At 45.0% G+C, this 25,688-nt stretch overlaps 2 protein-coding genes across 7 annotated transcripts in view; one reads left to right on the top strand and one right to left on the bottom strand.

The window, feature by feature from the left end:
• Nucleotides 1-74: 74 nt before the first annotated feature.
• Nucleotides 75-12,069, bottom strand: EIF2B1 (eukaryotic translation initiation factor 2B subunit alpha). 2 transcript variants are annotated; one of them, NM_001132200.2, is given in 9 exon segments: nt 75-997; nt 1,736-1,861; nt 3,896-3,971; nt 5,561-5,629; nt 6,181-6,293; nt 9,311-9,427; nt 9,539-9,675; nt 11,012-11,113; nt 11,893-12,028. In NM_001132200.2, coding segments are annotated over 8 exon segments (879 nt in total). In that variant the 5' UTR covers nt 11,088-11,113; nt 11,893-12,028; the 3' UTR covers nt 75-832.
• Nucleotides 12,070-12,076: 7 nt separating this feature from the next.
• Nucleotides 12,077-25,688, top strand: part of GTF2H3 (general transcription factor IIH subunit 3) — a 28,919-nt gene continuing 15,307 nt past the window's right edge. Inside the window, exons 1-4 of one of the 5 annotated variants that reach the window (XM_024256820.3) lie at nt 12,108-12,219; nt 17,596-17,675; nt 21,849-21,914; nt 23,743-23,849. In XM_024256820.3, coding sequence (XP_024112588.1) covers nt 12,207-12,219; nt 17,596-17,675; nt 21,849-21,914; nt 23,743-23,849 — 266 coding nt within the window. In that variant the 5' untranslated portion in view covers nt 12,108-12,206. The other 4 variants (XM_024256822.2, XM_024256821.3, XM_024256825.2 and 1 more) reach the window with 4 other exon arrangements.

The following is a 25,688-nucleotide window of genomic DNA, read 5'->3' on the forward strand; positions in this document are numbered from 1 at the left end:
GTGTAAATGTAGCTGGATAGTGTTTTCCCCTAGATGGTCTGGTCAGCTTGCAGTATTGATGCAACACCACCTCAGCGTCTTTCATAGAGTTTATTTGAAAAGATGCTGAATTTGTTCCCAAGTGTAATTTTAAAAAGCTGTTTAGGACCCAAACATATTTAAACATCTCTTACACATACAGAATTTCAGTCTACAAATATTCCAGAAGGCATTTTCTTAAGCGGTAAGCCATGCAGAATACTGTTGCTAAATGTTGTTTCTGCCTTCCTCGTGTTCTCTTGGTAGTTTTGCCTTCCTCGTGTTCTCTTGGTAGTTTTTACTGTTTGGCTTGATCCTGCTGAGGAATGTGCTTACCACTGGAAGCCAGACGCAGATTCGGCAAGTGTTTCTTGCCTCTTACAAGGCACCGCGTGTAACGTCCTGACCAGCTATTAGTCGTTTGTGGCAGAGGGGTGTGGCTGCTTTTCGCCTGCATCTCGCGTGCTTTTGGCAGATCAGTCTGGAGTGCAGGGGAGGATGAAGACAGGTGGACTTGGGCTCATCTTTCATCAATTAAGTAGCCAGTTATCTAACTTGTATTTCTGGTAACTGAAAAGGAAAGTTTCTAGAAACCCTAAGAACAATTTAAGTTGGGATTTAGAATAGCTGACACATTTTTAGATGGAACTGAAATGAGTAAGAAAGGTTCTCTAAGATGTATGATTTTAAGTCCTTACTCCATAAATCTTCATTAAACACATCTCAGTTTTGGCCTGACTCACTGGGGTGTCAAGCAGCTACTCACCCTGCCTCAACTACGTAAGCTGCACCTTGGCAGGAAAGGGCTCACAGGTTACAGATAGAGCTTGATGAGCTCATCGCTGACTGCTGAGGGTGTCAGCACGCCCAGGTCTGTAAACAGCAGAGTGATTAAGGAAGGGGCAGTGTAGTCGACCCACGGATGCTCCTCTTTGAGGTCTTGTCCAGTCTGCGCGACCTTGAGAGTATCTGCCTTATACTGAGGAGAGAAGTACACATTAATCGGCACTGGTAGGGCCTTGGCGTGAGTGCTCTGACCTGGTAGGGCTCTGACCTGGTAGGGCCTTGGCGTGAGTGATCAGTGTGCTACTTCCTGAGACTGCTCTCTGAAAATGGGAGAAGCTAAGCTATGCAGGACACTAGAGAGGAGGGCAGAGTCGTGGCCATGAGCCAGATCATGGCAGCGTGCTGGCTGAGAGCTGCAGTGTAACAAACTTAAATCCCATGTCCCCTCATTCTCATGCCGGATTAATTTCTCCAGACCCCTCAAGGGAAGATCGAGTCACAATAGAGAGCTTGCAGCGTGCCAGGGACTGTGCTAAGATTATCTTAGAATCCTCATGACCCTGTCAGATACTGCTATGCCATTTTACAGACAAGAAAACTGGTTCAGAGGTTGAAATGAAAGGACTTGCCTCAACTCACACAGTTTGTAAGTTGTGGTGATGGGAGCTGAGCTCAGTTAAGCCCAAAACTGGGACTTACCCACCAGCCTTTGGCTTCCTCTCTACCCATCTATGGTGCTACTTAAGGAGACTGAAAGACTGAAATTCTAGGGACAAATGTGTGAGTCCAATCACCAATTTATCTTTGTATTCCAAGTGTTGGGGAAAGTAGCAATAGGAAGTGAAAAAATTACTGGAACATTCTTAGGACTACAATTTCCAAAGGTTTCTGTTTAGACTTTAGTACCCCTTCAAATATGTAAAACTCTTGCCTTAAACTTATCTGGGACGTCTTGCTGGTTTAGTGGAAAGAGCCGGACAAACTTGAAACTTTCTGCAACCACATAGAAAGGTTTGTTCTGTGCTTTGGCACACACGGCCATCTGGTTGGTTCCAATCTGGGAAGGCAGAAAATGGAATGGATGATCTCTAGAGTGCATCTGAAGTAGAAGCCACAGAAGCGGGCCGGGCACAGTGATGCACGCCTGTATCCCAGCATTTTGGGAGGCCGAGGTGGGTGGATCACCTGAACCCATGAGTTCAGGACCAGCCTGGGCAACACGGTGAGACCTCGTCTCAATTACAATAAAGGAACAATTAAAAAACAGCAATAGAAAGTTATGTATATAATATAGATATACATATATCTAATACATATATTAGATACATCTAATTCTGACTTTGGAATCAAAAAATTAAATGTTTCTCAAAGGATATAGAAATAGCCACTAGAGGCTGGATGTGGTGGCTCACGCCTGTAATCCCAGCACTTTGGGAGGCCGAGGTGGGTGGATCACCTGAAGTCAGGAGTTTGAGACCAGCTGGCCAATATAGGGAAACCCCATCTCTACTAAAAATACAAAAAATTAGCTGGGCATGGTGGGATGGGGGGGCGCCTGTAATCCCAGCTACTAGGGAGGCTGAGGCAGGAGACTCGCTTGAACCTGGGCACCAGAGGTTGCAGGAGCCAAGATTGTGCCATTGCACTCCAGCCTGGGCAGCAAGAGTGAAACTCCATCTCAAAAAATAAAAAAATTTAAAAAAACAAGTGTTGGCAAGGATGTAGAGAAATTGGAACCTTTGTGCTTTGCTGGTGGGAATGTAAAGTAGTGCAGCTGCTGTGGAAAATCATTAGTTTCTGAAAGTTAAATATACAGTTACCATGTGACTCAAGACTCTGCCTGCAGACCTCCGCCTCCCAGGTTCAAGCGATTCTCCTGCGTCAGCCTGCCAAGTAGCTGGGATTACAGGCGCCCGCCACCATGCCCAGCTAATTTTTTGTATTTTTAGTAGACATGGGGTTTCACCACGTTGGCCAGGCTGGTCTCGAACTCCTGACCTCAGATGATCCACCTGCCTCAGCCTCCCAAAGTGTTGGGATTACGGGCGTGAGCTACCACGCCCGGCCTTATGTTACATATATTTTAACTAAAAAAAGCTTTCATGAAGCCTTTCTAAATTAAATAGTGGAGAGAGAAATTGTAATAAATTGAGGTCAAATGTGCTCAATTAAAATGAAAACAAATGACAGGCTGGCCACAGTGGCTCATGCCTGTAATCCTAGCACTTTGGGAAGTGGAAAGATTGCTTCAGGCTAGGAGTTCAAGACTGCAGTAAGCTATGATCACTGTACTACACTACAGCCTGGGCAACAGAGTGAATGTGTCTTTATTTAAAAAATATAATATTTATATATAAATACACATATTTTATACATACATACTTTATATGTAAATATATAAATAATATTTTAAAAATAAATATTTGTGTATATATATTATGTGTATATATATATGCATAAATAAAACATACATATACACATAAATAAAAAAACAAAAACCAGACAAACCCCAGTTCCAATTCAAGCCAATTTTGTATAAATATAAATTACACTTTTTTTTTTTTTTTTTTTACTGAGACAGGGTCTCACCATCGCCCAGGCTGGAATGCAGTAGTGTGATCATAACTTACTGCAACCTCAAATTCCTGGGCTCACGTGATACTCCTGCCTCAGCTTCCTGGGCAGCTGGAACTACAGGCAAGCACCACCACGCCCAGCTAATTTTTCTAATTTTTTGTAGAGACAGGGTTTCACTATGTTGCCGAGGCTGGTCTTGAACTCAAGGCCTCAAGTGATCCTCCCACCCTGGCCTCTCAAATTGCTAGGATTACAGGTATAAGCCATCACACCTGACCAAATTACATTATCTTCATTTATGTAGATCAGTCTAAAAAGAAGAAAGATTTGACCAAAACTGGACTGCCCACTGCTATGACTTATGGGAAATGGGCAACAACTCAATACCATGATGAAGTCCTGAAGTGAAGCAGGATTAGAAGGAACCATAATCAACAACACTGCTGTGGTGTCCTAGGTCAGCAAGACACCTCCAAGTCTTGAGCAGGGAACTGGGGAGAACTGATGCTCTTACCTTGTTAATAATTCCTCCGTTTTCAACAACTCCTTCAGCACCAACTATGACAAGATCTGCTTTCTCCATGATGTAGCTAAGGGGAAAAAAAGCTTTTTATGCTTTATTTTCTTGGCTCTAACAAGTAGCATCATCATCTGCAAAGATCAATATTCCATTTCTATCAAGGTAAGTCCCTCCCATAACTACCTGTTTTTTTTTAAAGCGCACTTAACACGTGATAGACCCCGGCATTGTTACCAGGGGTGTTTTCTGGTCATGACCCTACAATGAGACATACACTTCACACTGCCGCCCGGTGCATGCACACATACATATGTGTGTAAGTGAAGCAAGAAATGTCCTGACACAGCAGTCTTCCTTCCAAGGGTGGTATCCTCTACTTTCTGTTCACTTCAGCACAAACCAAACAAAATTTTAAAATCTGATGTGATCTGAAGTTGGACAAAAGTGTTATGCAGTTTTAAAAATCTTTTTTTTTTGAGACCAGGTCTCACTCTGTTGCCCAGGCTAGAGTGCAGTGGCATGATCTCAGCCCAAACCTCTACCTCTTAGGCTCAAGCGATCCTCCCATTTCAGCCTCCCAGGTAGCTGGGACCACAGCATATGCCACCATGCCCAGCTAATTTGTGTATTTTTTTTTTTTGTAGAGATGGGGTTTCGCCATATTGCCCAAGCTGGTCTCCAACTCCTGAACTCTAGCGATCCGCCTGCCTCAGGTATGAGCCACTGTGCCCAACCTTAAGAATCTTTCTGGTAGGATGAAGGCCAATTTAGTTTTTAAAATGAGCAATTAGTAGAATTCCTCAAAATGCTTACTTTTGAACACATTCTTAATTTCCTTAATTATCTATCTTGTTTTCATTCCAAGAGATCATTACTCTTGTTTTCTCTTGTGAAATACACTGACACTCCCAGGAACACGTGACCATGGCTTTGCAACAGAAGCTGCATCTTCTAGGTGAGACAAAGCATCCCAGCATGCCACTGAGGACAGCCAGGTCTTCCCAGAAATACAGAGCCCTGATTACCCTCTGCTGATCCCAACCGACCTTTGTACTTTGCTCTTAAAATGCATTCACACTGGCCGGGCGTGGTGGCTCACGCCTGTAATCCCAGCACTTTGGGAGGCCGAGGCGGGCAGATCACCTGAGTTCAGGAGTTCGAGACCAGCCTGGCTAACATGGTGAAACCCCATCTCTACTAAAAATACAAAAGAATTAACGTGGCGTGGTGGCATGCGCCGGTAATCCCAGCTACTTGGGAGGCTGAGGCAGGAGAATCGCTTGAACCTGGGAGGTGGAGATTGCAGTGAACCAAGATCATGCCATTGCACTCCAGCCTGGGCGACAGGGCAAGACTCCGTCTCAAAAAAACAAAAAACAAACAAAAACAACAACAACAAAAACAAACGCACTCAACACTTACAGCCATAAAGCTATAGACACAACTCCCACTCTCCCCAACATCCTACAGCTCTGTCTTCTTTGTATGCTATCACAGCCTCATAACAAGCTTGCTGGTTTAGGGCAGCTATTAATTAAGAAGTAGGACGCTACCTCGTGTGGCTTTATGAATGGGACTCAAACTTTCAATCTGAAAACCCTGCTGTGAGCCAGTGTGGGGTGGGGGAGGTGATTATGGCTGGGGAAGATGGGCACTCACCCGACAGCAGCATCTAGCACCACAGTGACAGGGACGTTGAGGTGGCAGAGGGCTTTGGCCATTTTCTTACTGAAGATGACATTCTGAGAACGTTAGAGAAAGTACAAGACAGTACCACACTGATGTATGTCACCTAATGTGGACAGTGGATGTTTGCTTGAAACTCACATTAATACTAATGGGTTAAGGGGCAGATCCCAGTACTTTGGACTAAGGAAACAAGAATTTGAGTTCTTTAGAAAGAAGTATTTTTTGAAAACTATACTCTTAGACTCTGGGTAAGAGATGTAAATTCAGGAAAAAAGGAGGAAGTTTTGCTTTGATTATCATCTGGAGAGAGGGAGATATAAGTTACCTATTGCTTGATAAAAATCTTTCATCAATACAATCTCTGCTCTTCCACGGAGTTAACTACTTAAGTGAAACCCCTAGATCATATACTGTGGCCTGCTGCAAATTCAGTGATTTTTCTTCCAAAGGCAGGAAAAGGCACAATGAAAGGCAGTGCTGACTGCTGGCAAGCTGGGGGCACATTCTGGTTCCGATCCTGTTGGACTGTAATCCGCAGTTTGCTCTGTAAAATTGTGGCTGGGCACATAACTGAACAGAAAGGTACTTGCCCTGACAAATCAGGCTGTGACTCTGTGACGTATACACTAAATCGCTTCTTGGCCGCAACGGCTGCTTCCAGGACTCTCAGGACCACTCTGGAGTAGGCATGAGTCAATATTGTCTGTGGACCGAGAAAGCTTCATCAAAGGGGCAGGCTCCTTGCTGCTCACTCAAACCCTCTGCACTGCGGCATGTGTTCCTGACACACTAAGCGTCTCTGTACACTTTCTCACAAATCAACCACAACCAGAAAGGAGACCTGATGGTACAGTTTTCATCCCATTTGCAAGCTAAAAAACTTTCTGCCAGGTCTCACATCCCATAGCAGGTGCAGAAATGGAACTCCCACACATTGTTACCCAAAGGATACAAAAGCCTGGATAGCTGAAGGCTTCATGAGGTTCCCTTGGGTTGGTTTCCCTATTTCTAAGACATGGTTTGCACACTCAGGCCTACAGGAACCAGGCAGGTAGCAGAAGTCACTGCAGCAGGTTGGGTGGGGCCAGCAGCAAAGCGAAAAGGCTACAGAAGGCTGGGTGTGGTGGCTCACGCCTGTAATCCCAGCATTTTGGGAGGCCGAGGTGGGAGGACTGCCTGAGCCCAGGAGTTCAAAACCAGTCTGGGCAACTTGGCAAGGCCCCATCTCCACAAAAAATAACAACAAAAAAAATTAGCTGGATGCAGTGGCATGTGCCTATAGTCCCAGCTACTTGGGAGGCCGAGGTGGGAGGATCACTCGAGCCTGGGAGGTTGAGGCTGCAGTGAGCCATAATCATGCCAGTGCACTCTAGTCTGGGCAACAGAGTGAGACTCTGTCTCAAAAAGAAAAGGCTAAGGAGGGCCAGGACTCCTCAGCCCCAGCTGTTGTCATGTGGCCCCACGATTGCCAGACCAGGTGACGTTTTTGCTTAGAGGGGCCAAAAATCCAATTTTGAAATGATGGCTAACTAATTTTTTTGAATTTATAAACACTGTTTGGGGTAATCACAACCTATCTGTGGCATGGATGCAACGTGTAGACAGTTATACATAATCTGTTTTCTTTTCTTTCTTGAGCCAAGGTCTTGCTCTGATGCCTAGGCTGGAGTGCAGTGCAGTGTTCATGGCTCACTGTAGCCTCGACATCCTGGGCTCAAACGATCCTCCCACCTCAGCCACCTCAGTAGCTGGGACTACAGATGTGCACCACTATGACCAGCTAATTTATTTTTTGTAGAGACAGGGCCTCTCTCCCTATGTTGCTCAGGCTAGTGTTGAACTCCTGGCCTCAAGGGAACCTCCGGCTAGGATTACACACATAAGCCACCACAGTAGGCCCATAACCTCTTTTTTTTTTTTTTTTGGTGAGACAGGATCTCACTCCAGTTGCCCAGGCTGAAGTACAGTGGTATGATCTCAGCTCACTGCAGCCTCAACTTCCTGGGTTCAGGTCATTCTCCCACCTCAGCCTCCCAAGTAGCTGGGACCACAGGAGTGTGCCACCACGCCTGGCTAAGTTTTTGTATTTTTAGTAGAGATGAAGTTTTGCCATGTTGCCCGGGCTAGTCTTGAACTCCTGGACTCAAGCAATCTGCGCGTCTTGGCTTTCCAAAGTGCTGGGATTACAGGCATGAGCCACCATGCCCAGCCTCCATAACCTCTTTTCTATGGAAGAGTGCAGAAGACAGAATAAGACAAGGGGGCAGAACTGGCTCTCTAGCTCCTTTCTGGGTCTCACCTGAGAACCTGTTAGGAAGGGAGGTTCGTGGACCCTAGCCCAAACCCACTGAATCCCAATCTGCATTTAATAAGACCCCAGCTGACTCCTCTGCATGTGCAAATCTGAGCAGCTCTGCTATAAACTTTGTCTAAATCAGTCCTGAGTAGGTGACTGCAGGTAAAGCACACACATACCACACTACACTAGAGCAAACGAAACCCGCACAATACTGATGGCACAGCAGGTCTGTGGAAGGAGAAGGCCCCAGCGAGAGGAAGTCACAACCTTGCCTCCACTTGCACAAAAAAGGCTTTGTTTACAACTGGCTTTTCTACAAGTTTCACTCACATCTATTATGGCATTTATTTAATAACATACTTCAAAGGTTGGGAAGGGGCTAATAAAATGGAGGACAAGATTTAAGAGTCAAAATGCAAGTAAATGATTTTATGGTCAGGGGAGGCCTAGGTGGCAAAAGGACGTATGCTGGTGGGAGGGGCATTATGAAAGTTTCATTACACCTTTGCTGGAAGATGGTTCAACTTGCACCTCCTGTCTTTCCTCACTTAACTAATAAACACGGCGTGGCTTTACATCTCTGTAATAGCATCTAAAATGAAGTTAAAAAGAAAATTTCCCTCAATTGCCCTCTATTGCTAACCTTCACTAAGAAAGTCCTCAGTGTTAACCAGTGACAAGAGCTGTTCTGTTAATTCAGATTTACTACACATACAATCATAAAAACACTTCTTTAGTAAAGCACTGTATTAAATCAAGAATCAGGGCCAGGTGCGGTGGCTCACGCCTGTAATCCCAGCACTTTGGGAAGCCGAGGCAGGCGGATCATGGGGTCAGGAGATTGAGACCATCCTGGCTAACACGGTGAAACCCCGCCTCTACTAAAAATACAAAAAATTAGCTGGGCTTGGTAGTGGGCGCCTGTAGTCCCAGCTACTCGGGAGGCTGAGGCAGGAGAATGGTGTGAACCCGGGAGGCGGAGCTTGCAGTGAGCCGAGATCACGCCACTGCACTCCAGCCTGGGCGACAGAGCGAGACTCCGTCTCAAAAAAATAAATAAATGAATAAAATAAATCAAGAATCACACATGCTGTCCCATTGTCCCTCTCTGCCTGTTTACAATGACAACAGTCTCTAATAACAAGATCTACATTCATGCAGCACTTACTAAGTGCCAGGCACAATACCAAGCCCTCACACCCCTTGCCCCTTACACGTCCTGCCTCATTTAATCCTCACAACAACCCTAGGAGTAGGTACTACTGTCACCCGTATTTAACAGATGAGAAAGCTGTGCAGAGAGGTTAAGTAACTTGTTCAAGTCTCCACAGCAAGTGAGTGGCAGAGCCCGGATTTTACCCTAGGCAGTCGGACTTGAAGCGCTTGCTCCTCCTTACCACGCATGATGGTTATCCACTCACCGCTCCATCTTTGATGAAAGTATGGCACAGATCTGCAATTTTGTTTCTTGACAGTGATATTCTCCTGAGAAAAAGTTCTCCCCGCTCAATCATGATCTTTTTACATTTGGAGTAATCCTAGGAAGAAAAGAGCAAACTGAGGGGACAGGGAAGATCCAGGTAATGCTGAGAATGTCTGTCACTAAACAGAGAAGTAGAAAGGTAATCCCAGGGAGAACAGGCACTTACAGAGTATTCCAGGGAGGCAAGGCTGATGAAGCGGAGGAAGAGCTCCCCGCCAGAGGACACTGCCACGGAGGAGTCCACACCACACAGGGTTTCTATGGCACTGGTGAGATTTGCCCTCAGACCCTGGATTGTCTCCCCTGAAATGATACAACAAGGAATGTGATGTTCACATTAGGACCACAGCCCTGACCTGTATCTTCAATTCATTCATTCATTCAATGAATATTTACTAGGTACATACCATATACCAGGCACTGTTCTAGATGCTAGGGATACATCAGTGAACAAGACAGGTAGGGTTCTGCTCTGATGGAGTTTTGATTGTAATAGAGGAAGCGGATAGTAAACAAGCACACATAGAAATAAAGCTGGGTGGCTGGGCATGGTGGCTCATGCCTGTAATCCCAGCACTTTGCAAGGCTGAGGCATGGAAAGACATTAAGTAGCAGCAGCAGATGAGGTCTGCAAGGTGGTATGGGTGAGGCTAAGGTTGTTTGGATGTTATTTTAAGAACAATGGGAAGACACTGGAGGTTGCCTTAAAGACATGTGTCTCTAGGCCAGCCCTTCAGATGAAAGGCTGCATTATTATGTTGCTTATACAAGATTTCATGCTATACCCAGATGCTTACATTTAGGGTGCTGAATTAGAGGATCACAATAAATAATACTAATACCAGAATTTATTCTGGAACATTCCCTGTAGCATCTGTACAGAATCTGGCACAAGGTGGAGGCCTAATAAACACTTATAAAGCTGAAATGCTACTGTAATTTATGCATCATGGTTAACACAATATAACATAGTCACTCTTGATTCAAAGTATGTTTCACTTATGAAAGGGATCCTTTTCATGACAATGTAAGAGCTCTCTCCAGATTGAAAGGTCTGAAATGAAGGCAGAAGCTGAGCTTGGAGCTGTATTACTACTTTATGCAGGAAAACATGCATCTCTCACTTTCTACATTTCTAAGAGTCATTATAAGACTTTCCTAGCCGAACATGGTGACTCACGCCTGTAATCTCAGCACTTTGGGAGGGTGAGGCGGACGGATGACCTGAGGTTAGGAGTTTAAGACCACTGTGGCCAACATGGTGAAACCCCGTCTCTACTAAAAATAAAAAAATCTGGCCGGGCCCGGTGGCTCACGCCTGTAGTCCCAGCACTTTGGGAGGCCGAGGTGGGCGGATCACGAGGTCAGGAGATCGAGACCATCCTGGCTAACACAGTGAAACCCCGTCTCTACTAAAAATACAAAAAAATTAGCCAGGCGTGGAGGCATGCGCCTGTAGTCCCAACTACTCAGGAGGCTGAGGCAGGAGAACTGCTTGAACCCAGGAGGTGGAGGTTGCAGTGAGCCAAGATCTCGCCACTGCACTCCAGCCTGGGCGACAGAGTGAGGCTCCGTCTCTTTAAAAAAAAAAAAAAAGGCTTTCCTAAGTCCCAGAGTGTTAACAGATGACTCTCTATACCTTTATCTCTCTTCAAGAACTCCAGCAACGTCCTGATGGCAGCCACTGCTGAGGCCATGTCAGGATCTTCTTTCATCTGAGACTTAAAGTATTCAATTAACTCTAGAAAAAGGAAAAAAAAGTGATTCATCTAATTCATTTAGCAGCCTGTAAGGCAAGAGAGCTTGTTAATGACTGTTGACTTTAAGAAGCAAACAATTTAAAAAATACTTTCTTTTTAGGGTATTTGATTTCAGGGATGCAATAAATGTTCATGGGAATAGAGAAAATACCACTTTGCTGTTTGCAAGAGCTCTTTCTTATTTTGAAAAAGTTACTGGTGTGCAAGGCCTAAAAATTAAGCCCGAGTAAATGATGATGAAAAGTCATTCTCTCTTCAGCATCTTTGGCCCTAAAATCTGAGAGGATCCCAACCCAATTTCTCCTGCACCCCTCCAGACAGTCTATGCTAATACGTGTCTATTCACATACACATATATGTTAAAAATATTATACATGGAGTTCCACCCACGCCCCTTTATTTCTTTACATGAAAAGTAGATTAGTTTGCCCTTGTTTTTCACTTAATAACCATACTAGATGAGCACATCAAATATGCCTTATTCATTCTAATTTTAATGACAGATCCAACAAGGCAGGAAGGAGACTGGCACTGGGAAGGAGCGTATGTGTGGGAGGGATGCCTACAGATACTGCCAGGGCGTATCCCTGAAAACAAGAGCAGCGCGAGGGATTTAGCTGTGACTCGAGGAAACACATCCAGCGGAGCAGCCTGAAATTCAAAGAAATCTCTTCGGGAGCTCAGCCTGGATGTGAGAGGTTGGGGGCGACCCCTGAACGGCGCTGCTGTAGCCTAGCAGCCCTGGCCTGTCCTGATTTACCCTTGTCGTCCATGGCGTCCTCCTGCTGCGGAGCCCCAGGGGACCCGAGCCGCCCGCGCTGTCTTGAACGGGTCCGCCGGCCGCGTCGCCTGCGAGCCAGTCTGACAGCACGCTGCACACCTCCGCACCCCACTTCCGGCGCACTTCCGTACCCCTCTTCCGGCGCACCCCCGCACTCCACTTCCGCAGGTTAGGGGGCCGGCACAAGTCAAAGCACCTTGTGCGTCACTTGGCGGCGCCGGACGTTGGGCTGCGCAGGATTTGAGACGCTCGCCTGACTACCCCTTGCTCTGCGCTGAGGTGCTGGGACAGCCATGATTTCAGACGGTGAGGACCCTCAGGGCGGGACTTCGACTCCGGGGCTCGGCGGTCTCGGTCCGGCTACGCCTGGCCAAGTGGAGTGTGTCTTTTGGGCTGGATAGAATCCGTTTGGTCTTTAGAGGAGTAGCCAAGGCATTCAGTCATTCATTCAGTAAATAGTTTTGGATCGCCTCCTGTGTGCAGGTATTATTTTCTGGATTGTAGCAGAGATCGTGACAGACAGGGGCCTTAGTGGAGGTTGCAGTCTAGTGGGTGAAACAGACAACAATAAATAAAAATAATTTCGGCCGGGTCGCACCCCGGTGGATTAGGCCTGTAGTCCCAGCACTTTGGGAGGCCGAGGCGGGAGAATCGCTTGAAGCCGGGAGTTCGAGACCTGCCTGGGCAACACAGCCAGACCCCATCTCTACAAAAAAGTGAAATATTAGCCGGGCGTGGTAGCGCGTGTCTTTGGTCCCAGCTGCTCGGGAGGCTGAGGCGGGAGAATCACTTGAGCCCAGGAATTCAAGGCTTCAGTGAGCTATTATCGCAGCACTGCACCCAGCATGGTGGACAGGGCATGACCTCGTCAATAAAAAATTAAAAAGTAAATTATTTTTCAAAGGATGAAAAGAGCTATGAAGATGATGTAATAGTATGGTCCTAGTTACAATAGTACATTGTGACTAGGATTGAGGAGGAGCTGTTTTAGATAGGGGCCTAGGAAAAGTGCATGATAGTGAAACTGACTTGAACGATTGTGTGAATTTCTGGGGAAAGTGCACTTTTAAGTGCATGGGCCCTGCGGCAGATTAAGCCACCAAGTTACACTGAGAAAGGAGAAATGGAGAGCTTGTGGGTAGAGGATGATGGGGAGACTCATTCATACATTAAACTACCACATACAGAGTCAGATGTCTTGAAGAAAAAGGAGGCTGGGGGATGAGATCAGAGAACCAGCCAGTTTCAGGTCATGCAGGGCCGTATTGACCGTAATAGAGAAGTTGGGTTTATTTTTAGTTGCAATACAAAGACATTGTAGAGTTTTAAGCCAGAAAGTGTTATGATCTGGTTTGCAATTTTAAAAGATCACTGTGGCTGTTGTGTGGAAAATGGACTGTGGGGAGCAAGAATAGAGATAGGGGAGTCCTTTCAGGAATTGTAATAATTGTCCATCCTCTCTTAATTGATGTGAAACCATACCACAACCCTGTGAGGGAGGCAGGCCTGGCATTGCTCCCGTCTACAAATGAGGTAGTGAACTAAAGAAGGAAATTCACAGGGATATTGCATGTGTATAGATGCACACCTTTCTTTACAGGCAACACTTTTTCTGTCTGGCAGACACAGTTGTATTAAGTGCTTCTGTCCTAGGTGCTTTGTTGTGTGATTTACACATTTTTTTGTTTTGTTTTTCTATTTAAAAAAAAAGTGGCTGGGCACAGTGGCTCATGCCTGTAATCTCAGCACTTTGGAAGGCCGAGGTGGGTGGATCACTTGAGGTCAGGAGTTCGAGACCAGCCTGGCCAACATGGCGAAACCCCGTCTCTGCTCAAAATACAAAAAAAATTAGCCAGACAAGGTGGTGCACACCTATAATCCCAGCTACTCAGGAGGCTGAGGCAGGAAAATTGCTTGAACCCAGGAGGCGGAGGTTGCAGTGAGCCAAGATCATGCCACTGCACTCCAGCTTGGGCGACAGAGCAAGACTCTGTCGCCAAAAAAAAAAAAGAAAAAATAGAGATAAGGTCTCACTGTTTTGCCCAGGCTAGTCTCAAACTCCTGGGCTGAAGCAATCTTCCTGCTTCCACCTCCCAAAGTGTTGGGATTACAGGCATAAGCCACTACACCAGTCCTGATTTACACACATTATTTTATCCTAGGATTAGCAAATTCCATCATTTTTTAAGAAGTCCACAGTCTTAAGTGGGCAGGACTGGGACGAGAGATCAGAAGCACAACTAACTGTAAAATGAAATAGTAGGTGCTAAGTGTCATTAGAAGAGAGAGCTGTGGGTTGTCAGAGGTGGGCAGTGAAGAGCCACAGTCTTTATAGTCAAGCAGATCTGTCTTTAGAACAGGGCTTTGGCCTTGCCACTTGTTAGCAGGCCATATTTGACTTAGGACAAGTTACTTTCATTTGCAGAATAGGAATACCATATATCATATTTCAGCTACTCTAAGATAATATTGTTTATGAGATATGCCCTTATTTAATATATCATTAAGAAAGAAAAAATGCCGCCAATCTTAATGATAAGGATACCATCCAGATGTCAACAACTATTCAATGTAAAAAACAAGGGGTGGGGGTCATCTTATAATTGATGAAAAATGGCAGGAAAATGTCCTTTGCTGGGTGGTTGTCAGGATGGAATGGGATTTTGGGATTGCAGATTCCAGTACTTAGCGTAGAGGAGGCTGGCATTCCTTCTGCTCTGAGATAGGGGAGTCATGACGAAGAAAGAGTTTGCATTGGTTTGGGGCCTTGAGGAGTAATTGGGATTTGAATATGCAGAAATCAAAGATGGGGTGGAGATTCTCCTAATGTAGAAGACAGGACTGCCGGAAGCAAAATATGGAGGGAGGAAAGGCATTACTGCTCTTTGCTATTAAATGAGCATCCTAGAGCCGGGCACGGTGGCTCATGCCTGTAATCCCAACACTTTAGGAGGCTGAGGTGGGAGGATCACTTGAGCCCAGGAGTTCGAGACCAGCCTAGGCAACAAAGTAAGACCCTGTCTCTACAAAAATTTAAAAATTAGCCGGGTGGCTGGGCGTGGTGGCTCATGCCTGTAATCCCAGCACTTTGGGAGGCCAAGGCGGGCAGATCACCGAAGTCGGGAGTTCGAGACCAGCCTGACCAACATGGAGAAACCCCGTCTCTACTAAAAACACAAAATTAGCTGGGCGTGGTGGCGCATGCCTGTAATCCCGGCTACTCAGGAGGCTGAGGCAGGAGAATCACTTGATCCTGGGAGGTGGAGGTTGCGGTGAGCCAAGATCGTGCCATCACACTCCACCCTGGGCAACAAGAGCAAAACTCCGTCTCAAAAAAAAAATAATAATAATAATTAGCTGGATGTGGTGGTGCACGCCTGTTGTCCCAGCTATGTGGGAGACTGAGACAGGAAGATCACTTGAGCCCAGGAGGTCAAGGCTGCAGTGAGCTATATTCGTGGCACTGTACTCCAACCTTGAGACCTTGTCTCAAAAATTTGTTTAAAAATACATAAATAAATAAATGAGCATCCTGGGCCTTTCATAACAGTGTGTACTCACAGGTTTGTATGTCTCTCTGTCACCTCAATTAGAGTATAGTCTCTTTGAGGGGTTGGACCCAGTATCCCCAACACCTAACACTGGTAGTGTAAAAGTTTGTTGACGGATTAATGTGTTTGGAGTGGTGCATGCATGTAGTCCTTACTACTGGGGAGGCTGATGCAGGAGGATCACAAGCCCAGGATTTCAAGACCAGCCTGGGCAATTTATTGAGACCCCCCCATCTCTTAAAAGAAACCCAAAAAACAAAAATCCAAATGAATGATTAACGTGTTGTGGTAGCCTGTTTAGTTTAGAGAATAGGTAAAATCTTGACGTAGGAATTGCTTTTCCCTCTGTTTTTTAACTTTTTTTTTTGAGACAGAGTCCCACTCTGTCACCCAGGCTGGAGTGCAGTGGCGTGATCTCAGCTCACTGCAACCTCTGCCTCCCAGGTTCAAGCGATTCTCCTGCCTCAGCCTCCCGAGTAGCTGGAATTACAGGTGTGCGCCACCATGCCCAGCTAATATTTTGTATTTTTAGTAGAGACGGGGTTTTGCCATATTGGCTAGGCTGGTCTTGAACTCCTGACCTCAGTGATCCGCCCACCTCAGCCTCCCAAAGTGCTGGGATTACAGGCGCCCAACCTGATTTTTTTTTACCTTTTAAAAAGTGACTCTTAATTACAATTGGCCTTGCTGCTACATGATTTGATGAGTACGGGCCAAATTGACACCTACGCCTCCCTTTAATTTTTTGCTCCTGAAATTCTACCACTGGGATTCCTACTACTGGTTAACCAGTGCCTTCTGTCCTTGACCAGGCATTCATAATGCAGTAGGTGTTTTTTTGTTGTTTTTGTTTTGTTTTGTTTTGTTTTCCAGACGGGGTCTCATTCTGTCTCCCAGGCTGGAGTGCATTGGCAGGAACATGGCTCACTGTAGCCTCGACTTTCCGGTCTCAAGCGATCCTCTCTCCTCAGCCTCCTGAGTAGCTGGGACTACAGGCATGTGCCACCATGCCCGGCTATTCTTTTTTCCCCAAGATGAAGTCTTGCTCTGTTACCCAGGCTGGAGTGCAGTGGTGCAATCTTGGCTCACTGCAGCCTCCGCCTCCCGGGTTCAAGTGATTCTCCCGCCTCAGCCTCCCGAGTAGCTGGGATTACAGGCACTTGCCACCAAACCCAGCTAATTTTTTTTTTTTTTTTTTTTTTTTTTTTTTTTTTTTTGTATTTTTAGTAGAGATGGGGTGTCTCACCATGTTGGCCAGGCTGGTCTCGAACTCATGACCTCAAGTGATCCGCCCTCCTTGGCCTTCCAAAATGCTGGGATTACAGGCATGAGCCACGGCGCCCAGCCCTAATTTTTATATTTTTAGTAGAGAAAGGGTTTTGCGATATTGCCCAGGCTGGTCTCGCGAACTTCTGAGCTCAAGCCATCTGCCTGTCTTGGCCTCCCAAAGTGCTAGGACTACAGGCTTGTGCCACCACACCTGGCCCTCGTTCAGTAGATATTTATTGAGCAGCTGCAGTGTGCTAGGCAGTGTGGTAGGAGTGAGGATAAGCAGTGAACAAAAGAGACAAAAATTCCTACCCTCACAGAGTTTACATTTGTGCATTGGAGATATAGTGGTTCAGGACGTAGACAAGAGCTTGCCAAGGGCCCACTGTGCTTTAAAGCTTTTTTTTTTTTTTTTTTGAGACAGAGTCTTGCCCTGTCGCCCAGGCTGGAGTGCAGTGGCGCGATCTCGGCTCACTGCAAGCTCCGCCTCCTGGGTTCACGCCATTCTCCTGGCTCAGCCTCCCGAGTAGCTGGGACTATAGGCGCCCACTACCACGCCCAGCTAATTTTTTGTATTTTTAGTAGAGACGGGGTTTCACCATGTTAGCCAGGATGGTCTCGATCTCCTGACCTCGTGATCCGCCCGCCTCGGCCTCCCAAAGTGCTGGGGTTACAGGCGTGAGCCACCGCGCCCGGCCCAGCTTTAAAGCTTTAACTGGGTCTTCTGTTAATCTCATAAGGTGATAAACATTTAAAGGCATATAGTGGTGCTCTGGATTTAATTTATGAATTGGGAATGTTAGCTTTGATTCATTTTTATGGAGCTAATGTTTTAAATTTTATTTCTTGTTAATATTTTCAGAAGATGAATTGAATCTTCTGGTTATTGTAGTTGATGCCAACCCAATTTGGTGGGGAAAGCAAGCATTAAAGGAATCTCAGGTAAGACTGCTTGAGGAGGCCTTTGGAGAATTCTGGTTTAACTGAGTGTTTAAAATTCTTTTTTAAAAAATGGCTTTATTAAACTATAATTTACATACTGTAATATTCAGCCACTGTACAATTCAGTGATTTTTTTTTTTAAGTAAATTTGCAAAGTTGTGTAACCAGCCCCACATTTCTGCTTTAGAACATTTCTTTGACTGCGTAACGTTCCCTCGTGCCTGTTTGCAGTCAATCCCTGCTTCTATCTCCAAGCCACAAGCAACCACTGATCTGCCCTCTATCTCTAAATTCCCTTTTCTGGACATTTCATGTATTGATTTCATACAATACGTGATCTTAAAAAATACTTTCTATTTTGAAATATTGTATTTTTAAATAATATAGACATAGGAAACCGGAAAAGATACAGAGAGGTCCTGTGTACCCATCACTCAAATTCTTTCAGTGGTGACATCTTACATAATGATAGTACAATTTTGAAACTATCAGTGCAATCTACAGACCTAATCAGATTGCAGATTTTACATGTGATCACTTGTGTGTGTGTGTGCGTGCGTGTGTGTGTGGTTCTGTGCGGTTTTACCACATTTCATCGATTTTTGTGTCCATCAGCACCACCATCTCATGCCTCAGCCTCCCGAGTACTTGGGAGTACAGGTGCATGCCACCACACCCAGCTAATTGTTTGCATTTTTAGTAGAGATGGGGTTTTGCCATGTTGGCCAGGCTGGTCTCGAACTCCTGGCCTCATGTGATCTGCCCGCCTTGGCCTCCTAAAGTGTCGGGATTATAGGAGTGAGCCACCACACCTGGCTGATTCTTCATGTTTGTTCGTTCGTAATCTGGTCCCACTCTCGACCACACCTTCTTTGCCTGTCTGTACTCCCAGGCAACTCTTGATCTCTTTGTGTCACTGTAGATTAGTTTGGATTTTCTAGATTTTTTTTCATGTAAATGGAATCAAACAGGATATAGTGGGGAGGTTTTTGTGGCCTTTTTTTTTTTTGAGATGGAGTTTCGCTCTTGTTGCCCAGGCTAGAGTGCAATGGCACGATCTCGGCTCACTGCAACCTCCGCCTCCTGGGTTCAAGGGATTCTCCTGCCTCAGCCTTCCGAGTAGCTGGGATTACAGGCGCCCATCACCACACCAAGCTAATTTTTTGTATTTTTAGTAGAGTTGGGGTTTCACCATGTTGGACAGGCTGATCTCGAACTCCTGACCTCGGGTGATCTGCCCACCTCGGCCTCCCAAAGTGCTGGGATTACAGGCGTGAGCCACTGTGCCTGGCCTTGTCTGTTCTTTTTAGTGACAGATTAGCTGTTTTCCACTTTTAAATGGTTTAAAATAAAATCAGAAGAATAACATTTTTGTGACTTGAAAATTATATGAAATTCAAATTTCTGGGTCTATAAATAAGCCTCACTCATAAATTTATGTATTTTCTGTGGCAGCTTTTGCATTACAAAAGCAGAGTTGGGTAGCAATAAAGATTGCATGGCTCAAAAAGTCTAAAATATTTACTATCTGGCCCTTCACAAAACAAGTTTACTGACCTCTGGCCGATTGTGTGGTCTGTTCTGGAGAATGTTGCATGTCTACTTGAAAAGAATATGCATTCTTTTGTTTCTAGTGAAGTGTTCTATAAATGTCTATTAGTTTAAGTTGCTTGATAGCGCACCTATAGTCCCAGCTACTTGAGGGGCTGAGGTGGGAGGATCACTGGTGCCCAGGTGATTGAGTCTGCAGTGAGCCATGACTCCACTGCACTCCAGCCTGGGAGACAGAGCAAGACCCTGTCTCAAAAAAAATAAAAAAATAAAAAAATTATCGAGAATGGAATATGAAATGAAGTATTATTGTTGAATTGTGTATTTCTCTTTTTTTTGAGATGGAGTTTCGCTCTGTCACCCAGCCCGGAGTGCAGTGGTGTGATCTCTGCTCACTGCAACCTCTGCCTCCCGGTTCAAGCGATTCTTCTGCCTCAGTCTCCCAAGTAGCTGGGACCACAGGTGTGCACCACCACGCCTGGCTAATTTTTGTATTGTTAGTAGAGACGGGGCTTCTCCATGTTGGCCAGGCTGATCTTGAACTCCTGACCTCAAGTGATCTGCCCGCCTCGACCTCCCAAAGTGCTGGGGTTACAGGCATGAGCCACGTGTCCACCCCACTTTTTGTTTTTGTTTTTGTTTTTTTTTTTTTGAGACAGAGTCTCACTCACCCAGGCTGGAGAGCAGTGCTAGGATTACAAGTGCGTATTTTGATAGCAGTAGTTAGTGTGCTCACATTTGATATAATTATTAGTGTGGTTGCATTCATATCTGCTATTTTGTTATTTGTTTTCTGTATGTATCATGAATTTTTTGGTTCTTTGTCCTCCTTTACTGTCTTTTGTGTTAAATAAATATTTTTTACTGTACTATATTAATTATTCTGTTGATTTGACCTGTATATTTTTAGTTGTTTTCTTTTTTTTTTTTTTTTTTTTGAGATGGAGTTTTGCTCTTGTCGCCCAGGCTAGAGTGCAGTGGCACGATCTCGGCTCCCTGCAACCTCCACCTCCCTGGTTCGAGCAATTCTCCTGCCTCAGCCTCCTGAGTAGCTGAGATCACAGGCGCGTGCCACCATACCTGGCTAATTTTTGTATTTTTGGTAGTGACAGGGTTTCACCATATTGGTCAGGCTGGTCTCTAATTCCTGACCTCAAGTGATCCTCCTGCCTCAGTTTCCCAAAGTGCTAGGATTACAGGCATGAGCCACTGTGCCCAGCCTTCAGTTATTTTCTGTTTTTTTTTTTTCTTGAGACAGAGTCTAGTTTTGTCACCCAGGCTGGAGTGCATTGACACGATTTCGGCTTACTGCAACCTCTGTCTCCCGAGTTCAAACAATTCTCCTTCCTCAGCCTCCCGAGTAGCTAGGATTACAGGCATGCATCACCACACCCAGCTAATTTTTGTATTTTCAGTAGAGACGGGGTTTCACCGTGTTAGTCAGAATGGTCTCGATCTCTTGACCTCGTGCCTCCCAAAGTGTTGGGATTACAGGCGTGAGCCACCGCACCTGGTCGATCTCTTCTTACTTGTGATTCTGTTTCCAAAAAAGATCACGTACACATGTACCAGAAGTTAGGACTTGAACATATCTTTTGGGGGGACATAATTCGACCCACAGCAGTTGCTCTAGGGATTACTGTATGTATCTTATCATTGTCTACTTTAGATTAATACTCATTTAATTCCAGTAAAATATAGAGGCTTTGCTCCAATATAGATCCACTTCCACCCCTTCCCCATGTTCTTATTGTCATACATATTATACCTACGCATGTTATAAACCTGATAACGCAGTGTTGTAATTGTTACTTACACAGTTGCTTACACCAAGTGTAAGCATCTTTTCTCTTGTTAACAAAAAATAAAAATATCACACAATATTCATGTTAGAAGTATACTCATTTTTCAGCTGAAACCATACTCTTTTTTTCTTTTTTTGAGATGGCGTCTTGCTCCGTCGCCCAGGCTGGAGTGCAGTGGTGCAATCTCGGCTCACCGCAATCTCCGCCTCCCAGGTTCAAGCAATTCTGCCTCAGCCTCCCGAGTAGCTGGGACTACAGGCACGCGCCGCCATGCCCAGCTAATATTTTTTGTGTGTATTTTCATAGAGATGGGGTTTCACCGTGTTGCCCAGGCTGGTTGCAAACTCCTGAGCTCAGGCAATCCGCCCGCCTTGGCCTCCCAAAGTGCTGGGGTTATAGGTGTGAGCCACCACGCCCGGCCAAACCATACTCATTTTTCAATTGGCTATGGATACAAGAATTCAGCAAAAATCAACATAGGCATTCTGTGAGAATCCATTGGCTGTATGGAATTTAAAATAAAGAGTATTGTGCATTTCACTGTTATTTGTAAATTGTGTGCTACATAACTGCTGTATCAGTAATATCCGTATGTACTTGTGTACATGGGTACCTCGTTTTTGGGGAGTGAATGGTTAAACATCTGCCAGCACATCACTGCATGCTGCCCTGTTACTCCAGAAAGGCTGCGCTTGCGCTCATCAGTGCTGTATGAGAGTTCCTTTTTTCTTGTACCAACACAAGATGTTCATTCTCCTTATTTCATCTTTTGTCAGTATGAGATGCAAAAAACAATGTAATCTCAATTTGCTTCTAGTGTATTTCGTGGCCATTTGTATTTCTCTCTTGGGACATCACCCACTTCTTTCTTTGGATATTCATGGTATGTGGTTTTTTTAAAATTAATAATTTATGGACAATCTTTTATATTAAAAGATTAACCCATTACTTGCCATGTGTTGCAACTGGTTTTTTCCCGTTTGTAACTTGTTTTCTTTCACTTTTATTTATATTGTCACTTTTTGCCAAATAGAAATTTTAATAGATTTAAGTTTTTTTTTCCAGTAGGGTGAAATTTACCAGTGTTTTGGTCTATTTTTTGAGATGGAGTCTTACTCTGTCACCCAGGCTGGAGTGCAGTGGCACTATCTCAGCTCACTGCAGCCTCCACCTCCTGGGCTCAAGCAGTCCTCCCACCTCAGCATACCGAGAAGCTGGGACTACAGGCACGTGCCAACACGCCCAGCTAATTTTTGTATTTTAAGTAGAGATGGGATTTTGCCATGTAAGCCAGGCTGGTCTCAAACTCCTGACCACAGGTGATCTGCCTGCCTCGGCCTCCCAAAGTGCTGGGACGTGAGCCACCACGCCTGGCCACCAGTGTTCTGTTTTCTACCTGAAGTATTTATTTAAGAGAAACAGGCCATATTCCAGGATTATGAAAATATCTACTTATGAAGACTGAAACTTCAAGGATCATTTGTTTAGTTTGTTACTAGAGAAATTTCTCTGAAGATATTGAATACCAAAAAAAAAAATTGACATATGTTTCTTAATAATATTTGTTCTTGTGGGAAGGTGAGCTCGAGGAAAGAAGGGATATTCTTTAGTTGTTTTTTCAAACTTTAAAAGTTTTTAGGCTGGGCATGGTGGCTCACGCCTGTAATCCCAGCACTTTGGGAGGCTGAGGCGGGCGGATCACGAGGTAAAGAGATCGAGACCATCCTTGCCAACCTGGTGAAACCCCATCTCTACTAAAAATACAAAAATTAGCTGGGCGTGGTAGTGCGGGCCTGTAGTCCCAGCTGCTGGGGAGGCTGAGGCAGGAGAATTGCTTGAACCTGGGAGGTGGAGGTTGCAGTAAGCTGAGACCGGGCCACTGCACCTCAGCCTGGCGACAGAGCGAGACTGCATCTCAAAAAAGAAAAAAAAAAGTTTTTAATTCATTTGCCCAAGTATACCGAGCAACCACTATATTGTTCACTAAGTATATACCAGACGTACAGTAGTGGCTCAGTATACTTAGTAAACAAATGAATTAAAAAATTTTAAAGGTCTCCAGTGTTTTCAGTATGTATTCATTATCTACTCCACATATAGTAATAGTTTGCTGGAAATTTTATCACAGAACATGTGACACATTTGTTATTCCTTAAATGTTACGCTGCAAATATTTGTAGAATATTGTACTGATGTAGAAATGATCTCATATAAGTACAATCAGAAAACTATAGTTTTCAAGTGTTTTTGTTTATGGCTTTGGAGGAGGGGAGCTCCTGAGCAAATTTTTAACAATGAATAATTGTCTAAAATTTAAATGAGGTCTTCTTTTTGTTTGTTTTTTACAGGGTCTAGCTCTGTTGTCCAGGCTGCAGTACAGTGGTACAATCTTGGCTCACTGCAGCCTGGCTCTCCAGGGCTCAAGCGATCCTGCCACCTCAGCCTCCAGGGTAGCTAGGACTACAGGTGCACACCACCATGCCTGGCTAGTTTTGTTTCTTTTTTATAGAGCTAAGGTTTCATTATGTTGCCCAGGGTGGTCTCAAACTCCTGAACTCAAGCAGTCCTCCCACCTTGGCCTCTCAGGGTGCTGGGATTACAGGCTTGAGCCACTGCACCCAGCCTAAATGAAATCTTGATTATGTCAAGACCTGACATGGTTATTTGGATAGCTAATTTGTTTTTCTAATGTCTTTTTTTTTTTTCAACAGTTCACTTTATCCAAATGCATAGATGCTGTGATGGTGCTGGGAAATTCGCATTTATTCATGAATCGTTCCAACAAACTTGCTGTGATAGCAAGTCACATTCAAGAAAGGTATGACCACTGTGATTGCTTTTCCTCTTCAGTGCTTAACATTCATGAGTTTTTTGTGCCAGTTGGCATGTATTGTTCCTACTCCATGTTGCAAAAGAAAATGTTTTCTGTACCAGTGAACAGCTACAGCACCAAGAGCCAGTACGTGTACATTGTGATATCCATGAAATTTGCAAACCTTATTATTAGTAGATAGTAGAGTTACACAATGGCCCATGTAAATTGCACAGCTTGAACTATATTATTTAGGCAAAAAGGGAAAGAGAGCTATCAAATTGGGCAGCTACTTTCCCTCACCCGTCTTCCCATTTTGTGTCTGCCCCAGCGTGCAAGTGAGATGGGAGATGTGATTCTGTTTTCCTTTAGCTCTGCGTAGCTCTCATGGCCTATTTCCCTGCTCTGTGAGTGAACCTGGTGCTTAGAAGTAAGGATTTTTCTTATAACGTTGGCTTCTAAACCCAAGCCAACTACTCCATCTGGTGCTTGGCAGAAGAAACAGTGGTCGTTTCTAACACTAGTGTGAAAACTGGCTGTGTTAGACTCACTGCAAGATGGTGCATAGCCTGCAGCTGATGTGTAAATGTGACCACAGATACAGCAAAGTTTTTGTGAATAATTTGGGCCATATTTACTTCTCACATTATGCACTGACAGAAGAGTTGAATTACCATGTAAGACACAGCTCTTCTATGTCTTTTTTTTTTTTTTTTTTTGGAGACAGGATCTTGCTCTGTCACCCAGGCTAGAGTGCAGTGGCACTATCATGGGTCACTGTAGTGTCTGACCTTCTGGGCATAAGTGATCCTCTTGCCTCAGCCTCCCAAGTAGCTGGGATGACAGGTGTGCACCACCACACTCGGCTAATTTTTGTATTTTTTGTAGAGATGGGGTCTCACTATGTTGCCCAGGCTGGCCTTGCTCTCCTGGGCTCAAGCAATCCTTTCACCCCAGCCTCCCAAAGTGCTGGGACTGCAGGGATGAGCCACCACGCCTGGCTCTTCTATGTCTTAATCACCACATTACAATAGAAGTGACTCTTGCTTACCAACATATTTCATATGATAGCTCTCAGATTTTCTTGGTTCTTAGGGCTGCCTGCTTCCTCTGGTGGGATGAGAGAGCCCATGGGCCACCAAACACATACTCTTACTCCCGTCCTCGCTGCATATTTTTTCTTAGAAGTGGATGAAAAGATGATGTTAGTTTGGTTAAAATACCAGTAAAAACTATACCTGTCAAAGTTTTTTTTGTTTTTTGTTTTTTTAATCAAAGGTATCCTCTACCTGATTATCTTAAAAGTCACGAGGCCATGGCCAGGCGCAGTGGCTCATATCTGTAATCCCAGCACTTTGGGAGGCCAAGGCGGGCGGATCACGAGATCAGGAGATCGAGACCATCCTGGCTAACACGGTGAAACCCTGTCTCTACTAAAAATACAAAAAAAAATTAGCTGGGCGTGGTGGTGGGCACCTGTAGTCCCAGCTACTCGTTAGGCTGAGGCAGGAAAATGGCGTGAACCCGGGAGGCGGAGCTTGCAGTGAGCCGAGGTCGTGCCACTGCACTGCAGCCTGGGCGACAGAGCAAGACTGTGTCTCAAAAAAAAAAAGTCACGAGGCCGGGCTCGGTGGCTCACGCCTGTAATCCCAGCACTTCAGGAGGCTGAGGCAGATCACTTGAGGTCAGTTTGAGACCAGCCATACATAGCAGCCAACATAGTGAAACCCCATCTCTACTAAAAATACAAAAAATTAGCTGGACGTGGTGGTACACTCCTGTAATTCCAGCTACCTGGGAGGCTGAGGCACGCGAATCACTTGAGCCCGGGAGGTGGAGGTTGCA

The sequence above is a fragment of the Pongo abelii genome, chromosome 10 (genome assembly GCF_028885655.2).
Source record: "Pongo abelii isolate AG06213 chromosome 10, NHGRI_mPonAbe1-v2.0_pri, whole genome shotgun sequence".
Lineage (NCBI taxonomy): Eukaryota > Metazoa > Chordata > Mammalia > Primates > Hominidae > Pongo > Pongo abelii.